General features: G+C 35.7%; 2 protein-coding genes across 2 annotated transcripts; both read left to right on the top strand.

The window, feature by feature from the left end:
* Window positions 1–38: 38 nt before the first annotated feature.
* Window positions 39–8,718, top strand: LOC114534747 (TNF receptor-associated factor 6-like). The gene is made up of 5 exons (XM_028556221.1): window positions 39–131; window positions 2,799–2,964; window positions 3,851–3,902; window positions 4,762–4,860; window positions 5,432–8,718. Exons 2-5 carry the CDS (start codon window positions 2,819–2,821, stop codon window positions 5,552–5,554), a joined length of 420 nt encoding a protein of 139 aa, XP_028412022.1. The 5' UTR covers window positions 39–131; window positions 2,799–2,818; the 3' UTR covers window positions 5,555–8,718.
* An 893-nt stretch (window positions 8,719–9,611) lies between these two features.
* LOC114534741 (TNF receptor-associated factor 3-like) lies at window positions 9,612–14,937 on the top strand. The gene is made up of 3 exons (XM_028556212.1): window positions 9,612–9,952; window positions 13,465–14,155; window positions 14,541–14,937. The coding sequence occupies exons 1-3, from the start codon at window positions 9,950–9,952 to the stop codon at window positions 14,837–14,839; spliced, it is 993 nt and encodes a 330-aa protein (XP_028412013.1). The 5' UTR covers window positions 9,612–9,949; the 3' UTR covers window positions 14,840–14,937.
* Window positions 14,938–16,384: the final 1,447 nt, after the last annotated feature.

A 16,384-nucleotide genomic window follows, 5' to 3' on the forward strand; every position in this document is an offset into this window, starting at 1 on the left:
AGGCAGAGTTGACGCGTGCGCAGACGTTTTTCCGCGGTATTGAACGAGGAAGGTTCGAAATTCGAGAACCTATATTTCTTGTTTATAGAACAGTTTTTGTCTAAAATTTAGACGCCATCTGCTGATATTGAGTAAGTATCTATAGTGCATGTTATATTTAGTTATTTATTTTAATAATTTATTCCCAAAATATACAAGAAAACGTCTGTATTTGTTGCAATAGACTACGATTAAGACCTTCCATTATTACTGATACTGTACTCTCTCAACTCAAAACGTCAAGATGTTTAAATCACATAAGATAAACGGTAAATATTTATTGATTGATCGAGGGCAATATAATCATTTACTCAAAAGTGTCAAGTATTTGCAAAGTCACAAGATAAAAGATGCAAAACATTTTAGAAGTCACTTGCCACTTGCACTGCACACTTTTACTTGACTTGTGCCTTAAAGTGCATTTATACACAGAATGCATCAAGCAAACATCCAGTCCACATGCATTGGTATGCACTTTATATACAGTATATATGTTTCATTCAAGTTATATATCCATTTTCTGTTCTGTGAGTAATGCCACATTTTAATGGTCCACATGCATTGGTATATGCACTTTATATACAGTACGTATATATGTTCCATTCAAGTTATATATCCATTTTCTGTTCTGTCACATTTTAATGGTCCGCATGCATTGGTATGCACTTTATATACAGTATATATGTTCCATTCAAGTTATATATCCATTTTCTGTTCTGTCACATTTTAATGGTCCACATGCATTGGTATGCACTTTATATACAGTATATGTTCCATTCAAGTTACATATCCATTTTCTGTTCTGTCACATTTTAATGGTCCACATGCATTGGTATGCACTTTATATACAGTATATATGTTCCATTCAAGTTATATATCTATTTTCTGTTCTGTCACATTTTAATGGTCCACATGCATTGGTATGCACTTTATATACAGTATATATGTTCCATTCAAGTTATATATCCATTTTCTGTTCTGTCACATTTTAATGGTCCACATGCATTGGTATGCGCTTTATATACAGTATATATGTTCCATTCAAGTTAATTTTTTATATCCATTTTCTGTTCTGTCACATTTTAATGTTCTACATGCATTGGTATGCACTTCATATACAGTATACATGTTCCATTCAAGTTATATATCCATTTTCTGTTCTGTCGCATTTTAATGGTCCACATGCATTGGTATGCACTTTATATACAGTATATATGTTTCATTCAAGTTAATTCTTTATATCCATTTTCTGTTCTGTCACATTTTAATGGTCTACATGCATTGGTATGCACTTTATATACAGTATATATGTTCCATTCAAGTTATATATCCATTTTCTGTTCTGTCACATTTTAATGGTCTACCTGATTTAGTCAATATTCCTTATTCCTTAGATATATACTAAGACCATTAGACTTTGTAGCATCCATCTCAATCAGGCTCTCAACCAGGAACCGAAGTACTTCAGCTTTAGATAATAACTGACTAATGTTTTCTCCCCACATTCCTGTTTTCCACAATTGTAGTAAAAGTTGGATTTTTTAGCAATTTGTATTTTTTTGTCTTCATGAAACTTTTAAAAAATTCATGGAGACATAATCATTAATTAACTAAATTTAACCATGGTTCAACTATTTCCCTACAAGCATAATCAGTTTGCAGACTCCTCTGAGTGCTGACAATCCATGGCAATGCATACAGAAGTATACAATTCTTTTTTGGAGCCATTTTGCTTGTTGCAGTACCGTACCCAGGTGTCAAAAATACAAGTCCTGTGTTATGCTTTTGTCTAGCTATTACTCATGTTCATTATCATACACACCATATTCTCACATATCATAGTATTGTATTTGCAAGTTACTATTTACATGAAGGTTGGAATTGTATTCATGAAATGAACATTATTTCACTGTTTTTATTGCCTAATTTCTCTTTCAAAATGGTATCAATTGTCCCAACCATAGTCATCAAGTTTTGAAAATATGGTGGGCTTAAAGTCATCTTATCAAAATAAATACACAAACAGTAAAGAGCACGAAAATAAGATAAACATTAATAAAATAGAATAAGCATTAATGAACTTTCTTTAATCGTTTCTGATGTCTTTAAAATTAATGTAAAATAAAACAATTATTGAATTCGGCTTTTGCATGATATGCTGAGGCGGATAACAGTGACTTTGGTCTGAATATTTCTTGATATCATATTCAGTCTCATCCAATAATTGTTTGTTATTGATCAACCGAAATACTTCCTTTTTGAATCAGGGTTATGTTTAACCTGGTTCTTTAGGCTTCTACTGTCCGAAGTCAATCTTGATTCTGTATTGTTGTTGCGACAAACGTCTGGTTGCTTAGTTATTAGACGTCATGAAAACTTTGCACTATCTTTGGATCCCTGGTTAACGATTAGGACTCACCACTGTCCTGTATTAGCTGAGATTTTTGCATGAGATGAATCCAGCATCTCCCAGTCTATTTTGTGATATCCTCTTTTCAGTAATCTTGAATAACGCGGAAGCGAACTTCGCAGGGTTAATATGTTCACTAAACGTATTTCTGTATACGAAGCATAATTTTCAGCATTGTTTCCGACTCGCCCAACAAGATCGAACAAATGATAATAAAAATCTATGCCTCTCTAATATCTATGGTTTTAATCTTGAGACTCCTACATTGTAGTTGATATTTTCAACTTTTTGTTTTAGAAAATGAAAACAATTGAAAATGAATGAAACTTTTTCCTTCATTACTTTCTAGTTGATCTCTCACTTGCAGTCATGCCTGGTATGAAGATAACACATGAAGTTCGTAAGAATATTGATCCAAAGTTCATTTGCTCTTCGTGTAAACTGCTGCTGATCAAACCCATGCAGACTACTTGTGGTCACTTAATTTGTTCATCCTGTGTTGACACACTGCTAGAGTATGTTGATTTTTTAATTGTAGTAATTCGTATAGTGACTATATACAGCATGCTCTTGTAAATGGAACTTGAGAGTTCATTTTATTTGGAGAATATATTCGTAAACCAATAAAATCTCAGGAAATTTAGCTTCAAATGTATTATTTTCGTACAATAACGTAATGGCAGCCGTGGGTCACCACATTCTGTCGTAGAAGCCACGTAGTTTTATGCTCTCTGCTCTTGTTCAGCACTACATACCTCTTCATCGTTCTTGTAGTGCACGCATTGTCGCTATTATGACTGAAGTGTAGCAACCACTCGTATATATATCCTCATTAGTATAACAATAGAGTTGATGTTCGCGGCCATAAATGTGTTTTTGGCCCGATCCTGAACTCATTTTAGCCCGAGCGTAGCGAGTGCTGAAATGTGTTCTGAGGAGGGCCAAAAACACATTTAAGCCCGCGAACATCAACTGTATTACTATTATATTAACATATTAAAGGACAATTTTTGTATAAAGAATATGCAATGGGAAACACTTCAGTCATTCTTCTGATTGGCTTAGATCAGCGGTCTAAAATATATTTCAGCCGGGCGAATTTATCATTTTAGTTCGCAAAATACAGCTTAATGCCCGACAAAGTTTCCAGCCAATTCTTTGCCTTTTTAAACAAGTCATAACAACGTGTCAGTCATAATCGCATATTGTTAGATAACGCAAATAACATATGTAGGTAGGAAAATATGTCATTAAACATGCTGCTATGAATCGATGTTTTGCTTCACATATTTCTTCCCAAACATTCTCTCCAGAATACACCGCGCTTATCTTATTTGTTTGAGTTGAAATTTTATGGGGTAATCATTCAATAATCCTCCAATTTTTCTGCTTGTTTTTCAGGTGTCCTAACCCAGTATGCCCTGAAGATGGAACAAAACTGAAAATGAAGGAGGTTGGTTGGTTTGAAAACATGTAGTTAGAAATATGTTTTTTCATTTGTTTAGGAATATGTTTTTTTATTTGTTTGTAAATATATTTTTCCAGGGCAACCATTCAAAATTCGAAATTGATTCAATAAATATATTTTTCCAGGGCAACAATTGCAAATTCGAAATTGATTCAATTTTTATTCATTTTAATTGTTTTTATGGGCCGTGTGCCACATGTCTTCGCTTTCTGTTCAATTCCTGTATAAAAATGCTTTATTTGTTATCCGTGCAGAGCGGCTCTTCGCTTTTTTCCCAACAACTATAACATGTGCTATCATTTCCTTTATACTCGCCACGACATTGCATGATAGCCAGGGGCCGGTTGTATCAAGGCCGTTTAGCTTAAACGGTGGTTAAGTTCAAATTAAGTCTATCGTTTTATTCAACAAGCAAACTAAATGTTTTTAACCTTAATACAAAGATACTTTTTAAAACTACAAATATTCAGTGCATAATATTCAAGTTGACTCATTTCAAAGAGATGTAAGAGTGTTATTTAAATTTGACTTTTCCACCGTTAAGCTAAACGGGTTTGATACAACCGGCCCCAGAGGTATTTACAGCAAGAAAGATCCAGTCTGGTTTTTGGAGGTTGTGCAGGCTACCTGCTGATAATGAGGTGGGGTATAAGGTGTAGAAGGTTATCGTGCCCATTTCATCCGTGCGCGGCCTTTCTTTAGGTAGCCTGAACACTAATAAAATTCGGTACGGGTACCCATTTTAGCCGTGCCGTGCCAATAAATTGAGTTTAGTGTGAACGGGTCTTGATTGTAGTGTAAACGGGTCTTAGCTATAACAGTTTTGTATATTATTCTCTGTCAGTTATTTCTTGATCGATTCACTGAACGCGAGTTGCGAGGTCTGGTCTTGCGTTGTCCCAATGAAGGATGTCATTGGCATGGTGCATATGATCAGCTTCTGGTAAGTTTGTGAATGTATGTAAATGTTAACACCCAGCCGTTTACACTTGCAATCTATGCTGCGATTTTATGTGCGATTCTCTTCTTTTAATAGATGATAACGAGTGAATTAGTTACTGATGTTCAATTAAGAGTTCTTATACACCAGGGCATTCGTACCTAATCACTTGTCCACATCTGTCAAAAGAAGTAAATTCGCACATAATTACGCAGCAAAAATCGCAAGTGTAAACGGGTCTTCAGCTTCTCTTGCTAGCGACATACTTCGGTTTGATCGTTCTTGGTATCATGTTTAACTGCATGCATTCAAAATGCGTTAATTATGTAGCGGTCAACAAGCTTTAGTTTAGCAACTACCAATGGACAATTCTAGCTTCATACACATGTAAGGTATATATCAGCGTTCAAAATACCTGTTTTGTGTGCCAAGGCAAAATTCATTAACAACTGTTTTAACTTCTTATCAATGAATGAACTGCCTATATACTGTTTAGGCTGGTTGTAAAGAAAGTTAACTGGGAATTATTTACGAGAATTTTTAACTGTAAGATGAATATTTTGAATTGATACAGGAACATCTCCCGATCTTTGACCAAGCTCAGAAAGCGTGTGTCCATCATCAATGTGGGGTATCATGTGGATGTCGTGATGTAAAGTCTGATATCGCATCTCCCTACTCTCAGGTAGAGTATTAGCATCTATTTAAAATTTCAGTAGGATTACCTAGGAACCGGTGCATCATCTGTTGATTTAGATTTCTAAACTAAATGAAGAGCACTTTGTAGGTGGGTAATATTAATATAGTGTTATAGTGTGATATACTGCGCACGGTACGAAGCGGTTCGATTTCTTTCGCTCTGGCTATAACCATTTTCTAAAAACATTGCGTATCATGATATTAAAGATATATATAGCATCCAGAATCAGTTGGATCCTGGAGTTGAAGGAGTAAGAAGCCAAAAAGGTAAATTAGCTAAGTATTTTCTATTTCCGCTGCGATGAAGCTGACGTAGATCTGGTTTTAAAGTGCCTACACCAGGGTTGCAGATTTTGAATATATTACCGGACATGACGTTAAATCCGGAATTTCGTGCAACTTAAACGAAAGAACACTGATTTGGAATTGCCGATGTCTATTACAAGAGCTCATTTCACCCCACCACATGCAAGAATGCAGTCATCTACAGTCAGGCTCTACGATACAGACGCATTATTACAGACAACCACAAATTACAACAACGACTAAACCACCTCCTGATTGCACTGATCCATCGCGGATATGACCATGACACTATCACCACTAACTTCAACAAAGCCCTACAATACACTCAAACAGACCTACTCAATAGGAAACAAAACCAGAAAAACACAAGCCGCCCAATTTTCTCCATTCCAAACAACACAAACATCCTACGTAAACACTGGAACATATTGGAGAATGACCCCACACTGAGGAGTCTATGGCAAGAACCTCCAATTGTAGCCTACCAACGCAATACTAACCTTTGAGACACGCTTATCACAGCAAAATTTAACCTGAACCCTTAACACAGAGATACAAAATTTCAACCACTCCCAATTGACATTGTGTCTGAATATCACCTTGAAAACACCAGAGTGGATATAACAAACCAAAGAACTTACTGGGACACACTGGATAACAAGTGAGAACATGCAAGAACCAACACATGACAAGCAAACCTTGTGGCAGTCTCCTGTGAAAACAACTAAAACTACATGACCTTAACCAGTCACCTGAAATCTGGCATCCTGGGCATCCTGCTGACATAAGTATAAAATTTTTTTCAAATACTTATCCTTAGCAGAATTTTGCCGTAAATGTGACCAGATTTACAAAACCTCGGACAAAACCTCAATGTTCAACCACACGGATACACTTCAAATCAACCCAATGCAATCCCTTACCTCTTTTCGATCAAGCTCCTTGAACGAACACAAGCTCTGCTCTTAAGCATATTTAAGCCGATTTCTGGTTTAATTTCCTCTCGTTTAACAGAACAACTTTAAGATGGCTTATCGCGTTGGTTTATCCAAGTTCAACAACAACACTGTCAGTTTAATTTTACAATTTTACCTTTTACGAACACTTCCACGCAGGTTTGATTTTTTATGATTCAGTGATTCTGCCATGAACACACACTATTTTCACTCCTTTTTTATCTTCATATTTCTTTTACTTACAGAAAGCCAACCCTGCTCCCCGCTGGCGAGTCCGCAAAAGGATGAAACGCCGCGTACGGGGATACTGATTCGCACGCTTGCCTATCTTCCTTGTCTTCTGTTGTCTTTTTTTACCTACCTCCTTGCATAACTTTAATTTCGAACACCAGCAACAATACACAACCTATTACTACACACGTAACTACATAGTTTCTTGAAGAATTCCATCATACACAAATGAAACCTTTTAAAAAAAAAATCTTTCAAAAACACCACATGGTTGGCGGTTGCCCAACAAATTCCCAACTACCCCATCCAGTTATTTTTATTTTTACGGGTAACTAAGGGTAATTCGCAATTAACTTTTCAATAAATTACTCATGACGTTCCCCTTTTGCCCACATAAACACAAGTCCTAACCTTTTCTCTAGTTGGTTTAATTCAGACAGTTGTTACAAATCAACCTGTAACTATATAAGAACTACAATATGGTTCCAATTACCTATATCAAAATATTAAATAAACATGGTATAGGCACTTTAACAGCTAAGCGCATTTAGATTTCGATTGCGTGGACTGTCCGCATTTTTCATGGTCGTTATCATCATTATAATTGTACCATCGCTTGGTGGAGTTGTACAAATAAACAAATAAGTTACTTATAGTGCGGACTACAATCTAAAGTCAAAGATGTTTTTAATCATCCACGGAATCTAAATGCGCATTATCGTCCCGTTTTCTTAAAGTTCACTGATTGACATACATGCAGCGACAGTTTCTTTCTAGTGTATCCATCTGCGCTGCTTACGGAAGAGCTTTCCAAAATTTCATTTTATTTGATACAAGTTAGTGAATTTCAGCAGAATCCTGTAAAACGAGTGAAAGTGGCAAATGTGCAGTATTCGACATTTTTGATAAAGGTTATTTTCTGACAGATTTTTGGAGGAAAATTTCTCTTTTCCTTTCTTTTTTATTTTACCGAAATTGTATGCGGTGATGGATGAATTTGGATGAAGTTGTTACTCCTGTGAAACATTGCTGTGATCGACGGAGATCTCGCTAATGATATCACAAAGGGAGAAATTAAACGTATTTGCATGATGTTTGATTCCTCAAAGCTTGCGAATTGGAGATGGTACGTTTTATCAACGTACTTAACCAGAAATGAATGGTAACCAGTTTGACGAATGGATTTGTTCTCGGTCCGCACTATTTCCTTACTTTCATGACTAATTTCCCTGATGGATTCTTTCTTTGTCTACACCTTCCTACTACTCTACTACAAAATCCCCTCGCCTGAAGCAATAAACATGTATTTCCAACATGGTGAAATTTTATAATATTCGTTTCTTCTGTGTAATCGAAGTCGTATATAAGTAAAATCCTATATATATCAAGTACAATTATAAAGTCGACTCTCGACCTATCAAATTCAGCTATAATTTAAGAGGTATCATACATTTGTTGGCATCGTATATTCGTATTCCTGGGATGGCTATGATTTAACCTACAAAATACTTGCAAGCTTTATATACCTAAGTACTTGTAACATTCACCTGCTCAAAAACACTCCAAAAATGCTTCAAAATGTTTTACATTCTTTTTAATCAATTTTACGATTCAATTTTTCGTATATTTTCAAGACACCGTCCAAATGAAAAGTATTATTTAAAAAAAAGTTTCATAATTCAAAATATCAGTAATGCTGATATGGCCAAAATTTTAATTCAGCCAATTCAGCACGTTTGCTAGTTACCAGTTTTAACTCGTCTTAAACTCCCGCAAGCGCATAATTTACAAAAACGCCGAACGTTCATGACATAATCGCGGACAACTTCGATTTAGCGTTTGCATTCCCGGGCGTAATTAAAATTACCGGGCGGAATTAGTACCGTCGCGGCTCGGGGATTGAGGAAAAATGACTGATACCTTGAATGGATCGTCGTCATTTCCAGCTCTTCGTCATGACGATTTACCTTTTTTCATCGATGTTTATTTAAAATTAAACGGCTAAAGACTAGCCAACCCTTCTGTTTAAATAATTAACTAATTATCTTTTTATCTGCTATATCTCATGAATGTGAACAAACATTTTATATCCAACCCTTGATGGTTTTATAAGTGATCTATAGTTTTACGTATCTTTTAAGAATGACTATTGTGTATTACTTTTAAATTAAATTTTGTAATTAAAAACAAATTGCTGGCAGTATTAATATGCACTAGTGTCTTTCGTTATCTTTCAATACAAATATATACAAGGCTTTCTGTTCCACTCCTGAAATCTGAGGTACTCATAATTTACGAACAATAAATGAAACAGCCCTAACTGAGTTCCCTCGAGTGTTCTTCACACAATGTAAAACATGGTAAGATGATATAATATTCAAGGTACAATGGTGGCCATAGTCACAATATGCAATAAATGAAGCAGCCCTAACTGAGTTCCCTCGAGTGTTCTTCACACAATGTAAAACATGGTAAGATGATATAATATTCAAGGTACAATGGTGGCCATAGTCACAATATGCAATAAATGAAACAGCCCTAACTGAGTTCCCTCGAGTGTTCTTCACACAATGTAAAACATGGTAAGATGATATAATATTCAAGGTACAATGGTGGCCATAGTCACGTTCTATCAAGCTCTGACATGAATGTTTTAGTGTAAATATAATATCGATCAGAATGGTATTCAACCATTCACTGATGGCAACTTGCCAACCTATTACTTCACGATGGAAACAAACTTAAATGGTTAAAGAACTTTGATTCTCAGGAATTTCATTGAAATCGTTGGTCACTTGGTCTAACCGGTAAGGTCTGTCAGGAGGACAAAAAAGATCACTTGTGATGCCGTGGTGGTTACGTGGTTCAAGGCAAGCAAAATTCGTTTCTGTTTAAATGAGATGGTGAGTTAGCCAAAAATAATTTGATAAGGCTTTTAGACTCAATTAATGGCAGCTTTAGTAACGTCAGTGTAAACTATGTGAGACTACGTTCGCTTAGATTTGAATTATTTAAATTATCCGTTCGCTAATATGTGAAGGAATTCAAATTATCCTGAACGCACATAGTTGCAGTTGCAAGAATATATTGGAGGCATTTCTGAAATTAAAACAGATATTGCTACCATGAATATAACATTGTTATGCCAAAAACAATTATATTTATTTGTGATACAATATTTTCTCTCGCCCAGGGCATGTTTCAGATGTTCTGAACAATTGCCAAAAGTTGTTTACAATTAAAGATAATTTAGATTGTGTCCCTGTATTTTCCATACAACTTATGCAAAAGAAGTCAATGCTACCAATGGTGAAGAATGGTCAATCGGCTATTTCATTGTACAAAATATCATTTAGAAATTTAAAATCGATCCGGATTTCTTGAAAGTCATCTGAATTTACCAGACAAACGTGGTGACCTCTTATGAAAGGCTGACGCAGCACTTTTTTTTTCTGATATTGAGAACTAGTACTATTTATACGTTTTAGATGCATCGTAGATTTTAACTGGTCACACCACCTATTATTAACTGTACATGATTGCATGACCAAGGAAAATACAGACGGGCTGGTAAAAATATTTTTGTTTATATTTTGATATTTTGTGTTAATTCATATACGTATTTTGTTCAAAGCATGCCAAACTTTTACGTCAGAATAAATCCTGGTTACATGTGATATATTTGTGACCATCTTATTGGCGTTCAGCGGCTGATTCGACTTCCTGTTTCTTCGTCCTAACCTCAGCGGCTCATTTGACTTCCAGGCTTCCTGCAGCTTCTTTGTGCTTACCATCATGCCGTTCATGCGGCCGCGCATCTGATGAATGTTACGTTAACAAAACGGATCCACGTATAACAACCAATTTCGTGAATTACAACGAATTATGTTTCTGTCGCATGAAAACCAGCTTTAAATGAGTGTTAAGATATAGCATAAATGCATGATTAGCTATAATTGATAAGTTCAACCAATACATATTCATAATGCACATTCATTGTCATTGAGTGTGATTTGAAGCCTTTGAAACCATACAGACTGATCCAACGTAAACAAAATCAATCTTGGGCTCTCAGCGTGAAAATGTTTTTAATGTTATAATGCAATGGACTCGTCAGACAATTCATGGCGAAAAATCCATTTAAAGGGGTATTTATACTCGCCAGACATTTTATTGACTGGTATAGGGAGTTTGGGGTCCATAGTAGGTCAATTGCAATATACCTTATACGATGCATGGCAATTGTTTACTTCTATCTGTGATTTTGAAGCACTTGCTGTATTTAGTTTAATATATTCAGCAACAACCCTAACCTTATCACTAATCTGAAATGCAATGTATAATTAATATAGCAGCTAGGTTGTGTTGTGTAAATGCAGACAAAACATGTTCTCATGTATCAAAATACAATTAGTAATTCATCACAGAAATCACTAAGTATCAATATTCAGGATTGTTTGGTATTTCACGGTTACATGGTTCAACAAGAAGACAGACAGCAAGGTCAATATGCTTCCGAATCTAAATTATTGCAATTTTTGTGACATAAATATACATCGCGACAGTATATCGCGTACATATACCATAAAACTACAAACCAACTCATTAACTATGTTGAGGTAGATTTATGCGAAAAATTGTTCCTTTCTCATCACATGTCTATTGTTCCTTTCTCATACATGTATTTTGCACAGATAAACCAACAGCAATCTTATAATTAACGTATTTTTCAAGTCAAGGTTGAGGAGCTCAGCAAGACGAATGCCATTGGTAAATTTGGCTAAAATACAATAGACACGTGACCAGAAAGGAATCATTTTTGCATAAACCTGGACAATAACATAGTTAATGAGTTGTATTCTACTTTTATTTAGTCTCCAAACCATGTATTATCTATATTATCTATTGCTGCAAGCAACTGCATGCAAATGATATTCTGAGTTGACGCATTGTTGAAAACATTGCTCAAATGCAAATATAATACTCTCGCAAATATAATACGCTTATCCATAGATAAGCTTGTTTTAATATTATCTTTCATTTTTTATACATTTACATGCATGCTCTTATTGAATGTTATCTTGTCTTTTTTTCGATTTACATTTACTAATCAATATTTTGCCAGCAACGAATACTTTTTTAATGCTAACCCCTGTTGTGACGTCACCAAAACTACCGTTGATGAGATAAAAAATTATCCAAGATGGCGGATATTTTATTCCTTTCGATCAAAACATTTGTAGAAGTAAGCAAGATATAAAAAAACGGTAAAAGGGAATTAAATATAGTTTTCAAAGTTCTTTTAAATGAGAAAATGAAAAAATATTGCTATTTCCCTTTAAGATGCATGTCGTGACCATGTGAATATGGTATAGTGTAAACAGGTTTTTATAATACAATTGTTTTATCGAACTTTTTTGGAATATTTTGGTTTATAAGACAGTCGTGCACACGAAATCGGCACAAGACAGTCACGTGATTTACATAATTTATGCCATGCTTTTGGGTATTCTTACAATGTTGTCAAAAATTAATATCCTGGATATTATCGCAGACATGAATGATATCATTGATATGTGCCAACCAAGCCACTGTTACCACTTACCAGTGTAACGAAACGGTCGATGTTCATCCCAAATCACATATATATCTCCAGATAGACGAATATGCGAAGCAAATCACTCTTATTAACTTTATTCTCATATTCGCTCTGATGACAATAATATTATCAATATGTGTTTAATAATAAATCATGCTAAGTCATAATTTGCCTATCTACGACTACGTAATTTATAACCTTTCGCTGTCAAACTACGGTAATATTTTAGTGTGAATGTCAATGCCATAAGTGCTGATTTCCTTATAATAAAGAGAGCAGGTTCCTGCTTAAAAAAGCTTACAATTTTCCAACACATGCAAATTCGTATGTGCATGTATATTTGCTTATTATGGCAGAAATTTGATTTCTTTGTGCTCGCACGCGTGGGGAATTAATATGCGATATTATACTTTAAATTCAGTCCTCCCCCTCAAAATAGAATATGACGAAATTACCCGCCGCCTCTGCAAGAAACTATGTATACAAATATTTAACAAAGTCGGACGAAGTCGAGGTGAATATTCCCCGATAATCACCTAGCCTAAGGCGAATAATTGTTTTAGTATTTTTGCACAAGTGAATTGACACAAGAACTGCATTTGTTCGCTTGTCTCTTTGTAAGTAACGTCTACTAAACGGCTAGCCGCCATTTTCAGAAATTTGTTATATTATTTGTTATTCACCTGAAGGTCAATATAACAGCATAATGCGCCCAAATTTGACCAATCAGAATGTAGGATTTGTTATGTTCACTTGTGCAAAAATACTCTAAAAATCTTTGATAGGAAGTATAATAAAAATATTTAATTTTTGTAGACTGATGGGAATCTTCCCCATCGTATGAATTATTCTGTGATCGACCGTCTCCGTCTGCTTCTGCTTTTTGTTCTTAATTCGGTCAGTCAACTAAGCAACTACATCCCACGACCTGAATTTACCGGAATCATTCAGAAGATTCGAGAAAGTATCGCCGAAGTTCGTTCAAGCTTAGCTGAAAAATGTCTCACCATGGTGGAAAAATTAACTGGATTGCAGAGAAGAGTTGAACGTTTGGAAGCCAATGTTGGTGGTGATGCCAGGGAGAGAGATGAACTCGTGAAGCAAGATGGGAAACTCACCGATGAAATCAACGCTTTACGCGAACGCAATGTAATCCTAGAGCAAGCGTTAAGAGAAAAACATTTGCAATTGGAACGGATGCGAAGCAGGGTGGATCAGGCGGGCGAGGCTCTTTCTCTTAGTTCGATGAGGATTGCCGACTTGGAGTCACACGAAAGTGGTCGTGGTAGTCCACCAGTGAACCACGATTGCAACGGCACCTTGCTGTGGAAGATTGAGGATTACCAGAAGAAACGACAAGACGCCATAAATGGGGTAAAAACATCCTTGTACAGTCAACCCTTCTACAGCGGTCAGTATGGTTATAAGATGTGTGCTAAAATCTACATGAATGGCGATGGATCTGGAAAAGGATCTCACTTATCCTTGTTTTTTGTTGTTATGAGAGGTTTGTTGAACTTCAATTATTTTGTTAAATAAATTATAATATTTTTAGTTTCGAGCGGCAAAATGTACTCTTTTTTGTAAGCTGAACTGTCAGTGTGTTTCTCGATCAATTCAAAGTAGTTCCCAGGCTCTCGGCGTTATGATATAGCAGAGTATACAATTCCACGTACTGTTCATTGGACATCGTCATCATGGCATGGTAGCATGAAAGTCAAGGGTGGATCCAGCACTAGTGCACTAATTTGCGTGACACAAGAAATTAAACTACTAAAAATAACCACTTTGTTTTGTAATGCAAATTAGTGCACTAGTGCTGGATCCACCCCTGATGAAAGTAACTGGTGATTTAGGTGTTATCACAATGTCAATTTTGTTTCTATGAAAAGGGGAATACGATGCTCTTCAAACCTGGCCATTTCGACATGAAATCACCATGATGCTGTTGGATCAAGGTAATGGTGATCACATGGTCGATTCATTTAATACAGATCCACAAAATCCATCTTTCCAACGGCCACAGTCTGATATGAATATTGCAACAGGACGTCCTCGATTCATGCCACTTGAGAGTCTGAATGACCGTCAATATGTCAAGGACGACGTGATCTTCATTCAAGTTATCGTTGGCCCATGTTCGAATACTGGTGTTCTAAGTCAAGGTTATTCCAAAGCACCAGGTTTGTAAGGTTAGCTAACGTCTTCACACCATTGGCACCAAACACCTTATTTCATATCTTGCTAGCCTAGCTGCGATGCAGACGCTTCAAATTACAAAGAAACATACTAGGCTAATATCTTGCAAATCTTTTAAATTTTAAGTGTTAAAGATTTGAAGTATCCATGCCTATACAGGGTGAGTAAAAAAAACTGACACCTTTGAAATTCAAATTTGCTGCGAACTTATGGCTGGAATATGACAATTCCCATGTACAATCAACAAAAACGATTTGATAAAACTGTTCTTTTCTATTAACAGAGCTTAGAATGCATTTTAACTCCCAATGGGAACAAACTTTATGCTTTAGGTTAATTAATATGATATGCTTCGTATACCGCTATGCGACTAATTTGAATTTCAAAGGTGTCACTTTTTTTTACTCACCCTGTATATGTGAGAGCTCTGTATGCAGACGTTTTATGTATTTTTATGATCATAAGACTATTTGTTTAAAGATTTTAATAACAGGTTTCCTTATAGGTCTCTTCACACGATCCAGTTTTGTTGGATCCAATTCACTTCTGACGGATGTTTTATAGTCTGTGGTCTTGTAATGTATATGAGCAACAAATCTACTGAAGCCAATGCAGTACTGCTTCATCAATAACCGACTGTATTTCATACGTCAGAAGTGAATTGGATCCAACAAAAATGGGTTGTGTGAACAGACCTAGCTTTACGCGATTTTCTTCTGCACCTTATCCACTTTCAAACTTTCTATTTAATGTACAGGGTGTATCAAAAAAAACGCAACCACTTAATATTCATGAATATCCTCTTTGTTCTACAACACAAAAGACGTTTGTCCCCTGGAATGCGAGAAAGCTTGTAATCATATTCAAGCGGCACAATCGTCGGTAAACGAAGTCGGGTGCGTAAACCAACGAGCTGAATTGAAAGTATTCAACGAGTAAAATTTTATTTATAATTTATTTTACAAGGTCGACAGTTAGCATTCAAGTTATCATGCATGACAATAAAAACTCGTTGTTCGGTTGTTAGCTGCACCATTATTAGTTTAGCTGATTTGACTATTAGCAGTTGAACTGTACGATTAGAAGCCATTTTAAACTCCCAGGGGCATAAAATCTATTGAGCTTATGAACAATATGAATTTTAGAATATTAAGTGGTTGCGTTTTTTTTGAGACACCCTGTATAGAAACAATCCCGATTATACCGTTTACGATCCATAATTACATACCACTACTCTTTTGTGCAACTAGGCTTTAATATTTCCGTTATGTTTTGTATTTACCAAGACTCGCTTTGGTGTAAATAAAATATATTCCTATCACTATACTGAAGCTTTGTGGTAAAAATGGAGAGTTGCACTAAATCTGGCTAGTCGCTACGACGCGGACGTGACATTAAAACAATTACTAGTGTTAGGAAACCAGTATTAAGTTGTTTTACATACGGCTCTGACTTTGTTTTATTAATGGGAGGGTCTGGGGCATTCGAGCAGTATATTACTTCACGTCCGCGTTGAATCGTAAGCGCAGATTCCACG

This window comes from Dendronephthya gigantea, unplaced genomic scaffold (genome assembly GCF_004324835.1).
Source record: "Dendronephthya gigantea isolate DGI-Jeju-01 unplaced genomic scaffold, DenGig_1.0 000105F, whole genome shotgun sequence".
NCBI classification, from domain to species: domain Eukaryota; kingdom Metazoa; phylum Cnidaria; class Anthozoa; order Malacalcyonacea; family Nephtheidae; genus Dendronephthya; species Dendronephthya gigantea.

Excerpts from the sequence above, each read along its gene's own strand:
- LOC114534747 (XM_028556221.1), top strand. The coding sequence starts at position 2,819 with ATGCCTGGTATGAAGATAACACATGAAGTTCGTAAGAATATTGATCCA. Across the intron at positions 2,965-3,850 it reads TGTGTTGACACACTGCTAGA|GTGTCCTAACCCAGTATGCC; the intron begins GTATGTTGATTT and ends CTTGTTTTTCAG. Across the intron at positions 4,861-5,431 it reads GTGCATATGATCAGCTTCTG|GAACATCTCCCGATCTTTGA; the intron begins GTAAGTTTGTGA and ends GAATTGATACAG.
- LOC114534741 (XM_028556212.1), top strand. Across the intron at positions 14,156-14,540 it reads GTTTTTTGTTGTTATGAGAG|GGGAATACGATGCTCTTCAA; the intron begins GTTTGTTGAACT and ends TTCTATGAAAAG.